The sequence below is a fragment of the Etheostoma spectabile genome, chromosome 2, assembly GCF_008692095.1.
Source record: "Etheostoma spectabile isolate EspeVRDwgs_2016 chromosome 2, UIUC_Espe_1.0, whole genome shotgun sequence".
Classification (NCBI taxonomy): domain Eukaryota; kingdom Metazoa; phylum Chordata; class Actinopteri; order Perciformes; family Percidae; genus Etheostoma; species Etheostoma spectabile.
This window is the reverse complement of record NC_045734.1, coordinates 13,457,616-13,467,004: the sequence shown is the minus strand read 5'-3', so window position 1 is coordinate 13,467,004 and position 9,389 is coordinate 13,457,616. Positions and strand designations below refer to the sequence as shown.

The 9,389-nt window shown below is 41.1% G+C and overlaps 1 protein-coding gene across 2 annotated transcripts in view; it reads right to left on the bottom strand.

The window, feature by feature from the left end:
• Positions 1 to 1,402: 1,402 nt before the first annotated feature.
• Positions 1,403 to 9,389, bottom strand: part of spock3 (SPARC (osteonectin), cwcv and kazal like domains proteoglycan 3) — an 18,856-nt gene continuing 10,869 nt past the window's right edge. For both annotated transcript variants that reach the window (XM_032531935.1, XM_032531941.1), the window contains 8 exons: positions 8,478 to 8,586; positions 7,159 to 7,267; positions 6,921 to 7,029; positions 5,921 to 6,034; positions 5,583 to 5,804; positions 4,232 to 4,294; positions 3,972 to 4,109; positions 1,403 to 3,675 (listed from right to left, as the gene is read on the bottom strand). In XM_032531935.1, the coding sequence (XP_032387826.1) occupies positions 3,518 to 3,675; positions 3,972 to 4,109; positions 4,232 to 4,294; positions 5,583 to 5,804; positions 5,921 to 6,034; positions 6,921 to 7,029; positions 7,159 to 7,267; positions 8,478 to 8,586 (1,022 nt within the window). In that variant the 3' untranslated portion in view covers positions 1,403 to 3,517. The remainder of the gene's footprint in view (positions 3,676 to 3,971; positions 4,110 to 4,231; positions 4,295 to 5,582; positions 5,805 to 5,920; positions 6,035 to 6,920; positions 7,030 to 7,158; positions 7,268 to 8,477; positions 8,587 to 9,389) is intronic.

The following is a 9,389-nucleotide window of genomic DNA, read 5'->3' as shown; positions in this document are numbered from 1 at the left end:
ACATGATATGGCATAGCATACAAAATGAAACAGAATTTAAACTATAGCTGAGGTTCAAAGATCATTCTTAATCTCAAAAAATGGAAATTTGAAAATGTATTTTAGTGATAACTGTGTAAACTTCATCTGCTGATGAAAATAACATATGATCGCAAGTTCAAAATTAGCCACTAAATGGACTTTGTTGTTAGCATTGTTCCACATTGAACTGAGATGGTTCTGCTGCTGCTATATACATGTCAATATCAATATATTATGTGCAATAATAACTTAAACTTAGTACATGATCACACCTTATACAGCAACAATGCACCAGAGTGTGGAAGTGATGAAATAACCTGCTTCCCACAAAATTTCTTATCCAAGAAACCTGATTTCCGAACATCATAAGTGCTTCCTACACTTTCAGGCATTTCCCATCTGCGCTCAGTCATGCTGTCTCCCCATACACTGGCACATCACTTTTTATTGTTGGACGGCCTCCAACAACAGGCTCCAATGTGTGGAAATTAGCCACAGTGATGTTATCTCTACACATTTCTATGGTCAGCACAGACAGGGGGAGGAAAAGTGTGTGAAAAGGAACATTTGATATTTACCCAGTGACTTCCCTATCTGTTGCCGCCAACGTGTACGCGCGCGCGTGCCTGCGCTCACACACACACACACACGCATTGTGTGAGTTTCTGGGGCCAGCTCACCAAGGCTGTGTAAAAAAAAATAAAAAAAATAGTTCTTACAACACAAAAAGGGAAACCAACTTTTCCAGCTCAATTAATTGATTATTTGTTCTGTACTATACTTACTCATTTAGGGTATGTGTTTTGCTCTATATGTGTTTACTGTGCATGTGTGGGGTGGTAATGGCCCAGTAGATGTGACATGTGCCTTTGGTGTGGCAGATCTGGGTTCAATTCCCACTGTGATACATCAACCAATGTGTCCCTGAGCAAGACACTTAAACCAGAGGTGTGTGGCCTCTGACAAACATCGCAATTGCAATTTGCTTTGGATAAAAGCGTCAGCTAAATGACATGTAATGTAATGTGTTCTTGTATGTGCTGTGTGTATGCATGCATGCGGGTGCGGTGGTGGCTCATAAAATATTCACCTGTTCTTTTCCTACATAATGCAGTAATGTCCCTGCCCACAAACCTCACTGCCTACAAACAAGCAGAATTTGTGACTCCTAACTGTCAGCACTTACTGTCAGACGACTTGCGATGGACTTGTGGTAGTTCTCAGTTTTCACATACTAAATAAAATTAAATATCCCCCTCAACTTTTGTAACACAGAAACCCAGCAGCTTGTCTGTCCTTTCCTAAATATAAGCTTTCCTACACAAGCTGCATTCATCTATATCCGTCCTCCAGCACGCAATACTATGCAGTCAGGCAAACATTGGTCAATATAGCTTTTATTTCAGCAAATCATACATACACTGTAAAAAAATGCATCTGTATCCTAACCTTTAAACACTATCAAAGCTGTGATGACAGTGTGAGATTGGTTGAGATTGGCTACAGTGTCTGAGGTCATCAAAATGATTTGCATGTCATCACACTCATGAAATAGCACACTTTAAGACTGAAATGTTTCCAGTTCTTCAAGTGAATTGAAATTCCAAGTTAAAAGGAATGAAGGGAGCAAAAAACAAAACAAAAAACACTATTGGACAGTTTGATGGCACTTTTCAGATCTTAACATGGAATTTCAACATATGTTTGATTTAAAATGAAGCCTGAAAGGCAGATTAATAATTGAAAATTAGGATTAACATGGAAGCTCAGCTAATCTCAGGTCTGCATTAACAGTCACAGGACTTGTCAAGACTACACAAATCTAGGATCAGTTTCAGTTTTCAACCCTGACAGATATTCACTATAAGTAGTTAGAGCAGATCAGGTAAAAATCAAGCTTTTGAAACAAAGTAAAAGCAAAAAACTGTAAAATTTAAGCTTTCTAAACCAAAGCTTCCTCTAGCCAGTGTATTACTATATCAAACATTTTCAAATCCAGCAGAATCTAAGTGTTTGTATGCCTTAACTGCTAAGTATATCTGTGCTTCTCTACATTCTAGTTATCCTATATAACAAATCAAAGACCTGAAATGTGGCCTATGTAACACCATCGTAAGAGAGACCCAAAACACAAGCCATACCAAAACCCAAATAGTATCCAAGCTTTGACAGTAATGCCACTCTTATGCAGTGTAATGACAAGCTAAAGTCAGTCCAGTAATGCATGCTTCTCACACTATCACCACCATCTGTCCTCTGTCCTAAAAGGCACACTCTCACCCTTTATCCATTTTCAACAGGTCTGCATGGTTCTGTGGTTTTATTACTGTGCAAGAAGAGAGTTATTCTGTTACACTGTTTGCTCAAATCACGTCATGGCTCATATCTGGAAATTTAAAACATCAACTTCGATTCTGAGCTGTGATGAGGGTTTTTTTGAGCTCCCTGACATATATTAAAGGTCAGTAAACTTTTTTTGATTAGACAGACTTGTGGCTTAAACAGTTTATAACTATGCAAGTGCAGTTTCATCTGTACATGCTTGTGGGAATTCCCCCCTCAAAGCAACATTATGTTTTGAGTTCCACAAAGGTTTTAGCCTCTGGTTCTACAGACTGAAACAACATCACACAGTATTAGACATGCTACGACAAATCTGTTTCATCTTCTGTATTTGTCCAACAATGGATTAGAAAAATAGATCATAATATTTTCCCCCTAACATCACCAGCCCAGCAGTAATTTGTCTTTCCCTGTTGCTGAGCCTTTGAGATGATGTGACTTGATTTGTGTCTCTGTGAAAACAGCAAGCATGTCGGTTCTGATTGTTATCCAACTCGCACTGTTGTTTTTTTGCCTTAATTTTAACTCCTAATGAAGCATGTCTAACTCTTATCTTGTTTTTTCACACAGTTACAGTCACAGTTACAAATCAAGATCAAAGGAAACCTAAAGAGTGCAATATTCTCTTATCTACATCATTAACATCCCACCTATACACAGGAATTTGATTTGATAAGGAGTAAAAGGGTGGGGGAGCAGGGGTGTGGAGGGAAGGAAGAGGATGAAGGAATAAAGAGGGGGAAATTTTTGCGCCTTAGGCATCAACACACTCAGGCATCAGAGCGCTGCATAAGGACAAGACACACTAGAAGACATGGACTGTCCAATGAAGGGAGAGGTCTTTGCACACGTGACCAAATCCAAAGCACGGGATTGGTTGTAGATTAGTCCTTGTCATGTTCTCTGGTTGGCTGACACACAAGGGAACAAGGGCCAATAACCAATCATATTTTATACTTAAAGAGGAAGAGAAACCTTTCCCAGAAAATAATGTTTTTTTTGTGTGTGTTTTTTAAAACTTATGAACAAACAATACACAGAGAGTAGTCCATAGGCTGTTAGTACGATTAAGTATCTGCCTGGGGAGTCACCTAGAAACGTGCAGTTTGACCAAACAAACAGTTTTCTCTTTTTTTCTTTTCGTTTTTTGAAATTACGACAGATATTCGTCGTTGAAATCGTCATCATCCTCATCTTCGTCGTCCTCATCGTCCATCCCAGCCTGGTCGTTGAGCACAAAGGAATCTTCATCGTCAGCAGTGAACAGCGAGTCTCCGCTGCCAAGGTCTCCGGAAGACTCCAATATCACGCCTATAATAGAAACATGGGAAAAAACCAAATCTTACAACTAAAGGAGTCGTTTTGGGAAACAGCAAATAAGCCCATGTCCAAAACTGTCAATAAATTTCTATAAAATTTTATATATGCTATGTTACGTTACAAATACATTATGGGAAGTGACAGATTTTTTATCCAATACAAAAAAGAAAATTGTGTGTTGACACACATCTAGGAATTATACCCTTTATGATGCCTTAACTGCAAATCACGTTGTATCTCTTTGTCCTCTTACATGGAAACATGACACTCTATGGAGTTTTGCCTACCACAGTTTGCAGGGCCATGGGTGCGTGAGCTTGCCACCTCGTTGCCATAGCGATCAACACACCAACACTGGCCGCTGCTGCTGTGACACTGGTGGGACCTGTAGTAACCTTCCTCATCACAGGATGGCAGGTACTGACCTATACGCACAAGCCAAAACACACAGACACACAATGAAATAGGGTAACACACTGTTTGTGTGTGTGTGTGTGTGTGTGTGTGTGTAATTGTGATTTTGTGTGCGTTTAAGTGTGTGTCTTACCAAGCAGTTTCTTGCCTGCTTGCTTTTTGTTGACACTGGACAGCTCTGCTTTACAAGGCGAATCTGAAAATGAGACACAAAGGGATGCTGGTAACCAGCTGCAGCAGTTTTTCTGGGAATGCTTCTGTTTGAGTGAACTCTGCTTCCTTTGTGTACTTTTTGCTTTCGTCGTGCTGTTTGTTGTACTGCTGTCTTTGGTTTTACAAATGCAGCTCCAATGATTTATCTGTAAATACTGTTTCTATATGACCTAAAAAGCAAATTTTCAGCCTTTGTCTCATACAATGGCATTCAAATGCAATGAATTGTATTGTATTGTATTATGCATCCATTGTGATTGAATGGAAGGTGTCTGTTATTTCCGTGTCGGTAGAAGAGAGTTCAGAAAGTAATATTGTATTACAACTGTTTATTGAGTTAAAAAATTGCTACATGAAGTATGAAGGGGCAAAGCATACAAATCATCAGACAATCAGGGAAGCTGTAAGTAAACCAACAGTTAAGCCAAACCACAAACTGAGAGTACCAAAATGTTGATAATAGCTCTCATTGCACAGGGTCACAGCACAGTCTTCCTTATGGATGTTCTGCATGGCTTCCAGGCTAGGTGGGTGTGGCTTACTTGCTCGCGAGGCAGCTGAGTATTCACAAAGGTGGTGATTGGAAGAAGCCGGGGTTGAGAGTTCAGGTCTTGTGAAGGAGATCCTCTTTTCCTCATTCAATTGTGTCAACGTTATTGTTCTGCGCCTTAAATGTCTACAAATGAGCTGCCAACAGAATATCGATGCTGACCAGCAGAGCGAGCTGGTTGAGTGACGGAGCAGAGCGGCACTTGGCAACAACGACAGGTAGGCCTACTCACTTTACCTGTAGCCAGGCAGTCAAATGTTTAGCTCTGTAGATTCATATGCACAAGCGGCCAAATCTTGAAGGTCCTAGACAAGTGAGGATATTATCAAATTTTCCCAGGATTGTGGTCATGCTGTGACAAACTGCGATACTTAATGTAAGCCAATGTCAGTATGTTGTGATGTATGTTTACAGCGCACAGTTAAGTAGTGGGCATTAATTGTTCTGTTTGCATTTTTTTTCTCTCTTAATGAGGTTTGGCTAACTTGAGGTTTTATGTAAAGCCTGTATGAGCGTCTGTTCATGTGTCATGTTTATTATGTAAGAAAACTATGAAAATGAGACTAAATTGTTATGTATGAAATTAAAACTTCGCTTTCAATGTCTTACATAACAAGGTACAGAGACTGAAGCTGAATCACATCTGTGTTTGCAAGCTTATCTAGGTGTGAATGCATTTTAGGTATTTGTATTTGCATGTGAGTGCATGGAGATATCGTACCTGTGTACCTCTGGAAGCATGTGCACCACTCAGAGCTGCTTATAACGTTGTCGGCACGTGTATCACAGGATGTGAAGAATGCGTCAGAGCACGGCTCGTTTCTGTCCAGGTAGAGGCTCTTGATCTCCGATTGGTCCAGCTGGACATCAAAATTTGTGTCCAGTCGGGAGAACATCCAACCCAGAGGGTCCTTACAAATAGGTGACGCCCCGACCTCAAACTCTGCCGGGAAAAAGGTTAGAAATGAGAGAGGGTAGTTTGCAGCCAGTGGAACAATGACTGTGATACTGCATGAAGTACTGTTGTATTTTCTACTTGGCTAATGCCACGCGACTTACTGTTTTTCTCTGGCTTCTGGATCTTGACTCTCTTGTGGTTGCCATTCTCATGCAGCACTCTAAACCAGTCTCTCAGACGACTCACCACCTCCTTCAGATCCGACTCACTGCACACTGAGGAGCAATAACACTAGTGATTACTGATGATAAAGTGATGCTTTAACAGTAACACATTTCACACAAGAAATATGTCAAGTTATTGGTTTTATTTGAAGTAGGAAGTTTTATATCCAATCACAGTAATGATGTTAACACATAAATCAGAAAATACACAGGCAATTTAGTGATATCCCTACAGTTGTGGTCTTGACCAGTCTTGAAATAAAATCCAGAGTCCTCTTCATCCAAGACTGAGACAAGACCGAGTAAAAATGTGGTTGATTCTGAGACAAGACCGAGACCTTTCAAAAAGTGGTCTTGAGACTAGAGATGTTCTGATACCGATACTGCCTATAACATTGGTATCGGTATTGAGAAGTACTGGAGTTTATACACCGATCCGATACCACGTTAAAAAAAACGAAATTCTTACGAAACTTTAAAGTAGTTTATTTTTGTTCTTTTTCTGTAATAACTGACTGTCAAACTGGATAATAAAAGAAAATTCTACGGCGTTCATTGTTTGTGTTTGTTCATGTTTCCCAAAGAGTTTAACCCAAGCCAGACCGACAACAAAGATAGAAATCACTGTTAAAATATAATAAAACATATAACACACTGGTATCGGATCGGTATTCGGTATCGGCCGATACGCAAGTTCAAGTATCGGAATCGGTATCGGGACCATCTCTACTCGAGACCAAGACTGGTTTTGAGTACTACAACACTGGCTATAGCAGAGCTGCCCTAAAACATAAAGGGATTCAGTGTCACTTCATCAGGACAGAAGTTCTTTACTGTAGCTTGTCAGGAGGAAGACTTCAAATTAAGGATAATCTACTGATAATCCTGCAAAGTATCCTATCTTGCAGTGTGCAGTCATGTGTGCAGAACTGTGTACCTTTCTTTTCTGCAGAGCTCTGTTCAGGCTGAGGGGGGCAAGGACACATGCCAGAACACTTCACAGCAATCTTCTTTCCTGTGATGCATGCTTGGTAGTCTAACTTACACTGAGAAGAAGCGACAGAGACATAGACAGATGGATGCAACAGAAGAGGAAGTAAAATCCAGATTTGTCTCATCAAGAGGAAATGAAAAAATATGTTCTATTATAAGAAAGACACTGTGTGTGCGGGTACCTTGGTGGAGTACGAGTGGCCGTCAGTTCCACAAACAGGGGAGGGGTGGACCACAGGGCAGGGTTTGCACTTCATCCCCGGACTCTGGTACAAACTGGTATCTTTAAAACTAGAGAGGAGATTCAAAAGACTTATTTTACGCACACACCAAAAATATGACTGTATGCATAGTATGAAAATATTTCAAATTATGAATTATTTCACATTGTCTCCATCATAATTCACATTTCACATTTTGTGTCCATGTTGTATTTTTTTGGTCTTACAAATAATTTCAGAAATGAGACAAAGATTAGGATTTATGTGCGATTATTTTCACATTTGCTGGCCCTCCGCAGTGGTAATTGTACTGTGTTGTTGCTAAGAATGGGAAATGAGGTCAGTATGGTGTTACTGTCCTCTGTCTACAAAATCTATCTACAGTGTCCCAGACACACACACACACACACACACACACACACACACACACACACACACACACACACACACACACACAAATCCCATTCATATCTCTTGGCAGGACTTTGTGTCCATTGTAAGGCAGTGCCAGTGCTGGGTTAATTGGACTAAACAGTAATGTCATACAGCAGTCATAAGAGAGCCGGGCAACCAGTGGACCAGCTGGAAAGATAGAATACCAGCCACCCCTCTGGTGTTGTTGCTTATCATGCTACATGAATAATGGCTTCCCTTTACCCTTCTCCAGCCAAGTCAAGAGTCTGGTGTCACCCTGGATAAACACCATTTTCTTTGCACCTCACATTAAAAACCTCACCAGGACTGCTTTCCGCCACCTCTGCAACATTTCCAGGCTCCGCCCATCCCTGACTCAATCCAGCACTGTAGTCTTGGTCAATGCATTAGTCACATCCGGGATTGACTACTGTAACACTGTTCTCTTTGGCCTTCCCTCCAAACTACTCAGCAGGCTCCAAATCATTCAGAACACGGCTGGCCGGATCATTACCTGCAGTCTGCACCAAATCATCCGCCCACACCACTCTCCACAACCAAGCTCCCACCTATCTCTCTGACCCCCTTCGGGAGTACACCCCTCCTACTCCCTGCGCTCATCTTCAGCTGGTCTTCTGACCATCCCCACCTCACTCCACAGCACCGTGGGTGCTAGAGCTTTCAGCTGCACTGCTCCCAGGCTCTGGAACTCTCTGCCTCCACACATTCAACATTCTGACCCCATCACAACATTCAAATTCCACCTCAAAACTCACCTGTTCAAACTGGCCTACACACTCTAATACCCACAATCTCTGTCCAATTCCTTTTAGTGTGTGTGTATGTGTGTGTGTATTTGTTCTTACCTCACTCTCCTCTGGCTGACACAAGTGGCAGTCTTAGAATCCTCAGCAACACACACCTTGTGGCGACTGCATTTGATCTTAAGACAGGGGTCTTTGGCTGGATCAAGGCCTAAAAAAACACAAAACAAGAGGTATAACATGAGAACGTTTTTCAGGTTGTATATGTGTATTATATGTGTGTATAGCCAAAAACACTTTCTCTTTAAGAGCTTTCTAGAACAGACTGAGCCCATGAGCATGAAGAGAAAAAAATGAGATAAAATCTTCCTAGGTTACATTTTCCTTTTATTCTTTGAAATCCTGGATTAGTGAATTCTAGTTTAAACGTGTACCTCGTTTTCATTTTTACAGATCCTAGCTTTCTAGATAAGTGTTAGATATCTCTCTCTCTCTTTCTCTCGGTCTGTGTGTGTGTGTTCATTCTAGCCACTGTCCCTCCACTTACTAGCAATGTCTTTCCCATGCTGAGCTAAATGCCATAATACCATTAAGTAGTATCCTTATGGCTAAAAACAGATGGAACTAGTAATAGAGGCTACTTACTGACCTTACATCAGCCCACACTGAGTGTCAGCCTAATGTGTTCTTTTGCTTAGATCCTCAAACTGATCTACTATCAGATCTCACAGCTAAAGGCCATTTGTGGCATTGAGAGCTGATTTTAGATCTGAGTCTGCTGAGGGTGTGATCTTTGCTGGTAAAGACAAGCTAGCTGTCTCTGACTGCTTGGCAGCCACCTATGACACAGGATCTAAGGCCATCAGCTGATCTCAGAACAGTTTGTGAGTGGCCTCTGCTCTAAAGAACCTTACTGTAATCCCTGAGCAGCTTTGGCAGATTATCCTACCTCCATCCTCCAACGCAGCATCTAATTCTATTGTTTCTCTGACATGTCTGTGTATGTGTGTGTGT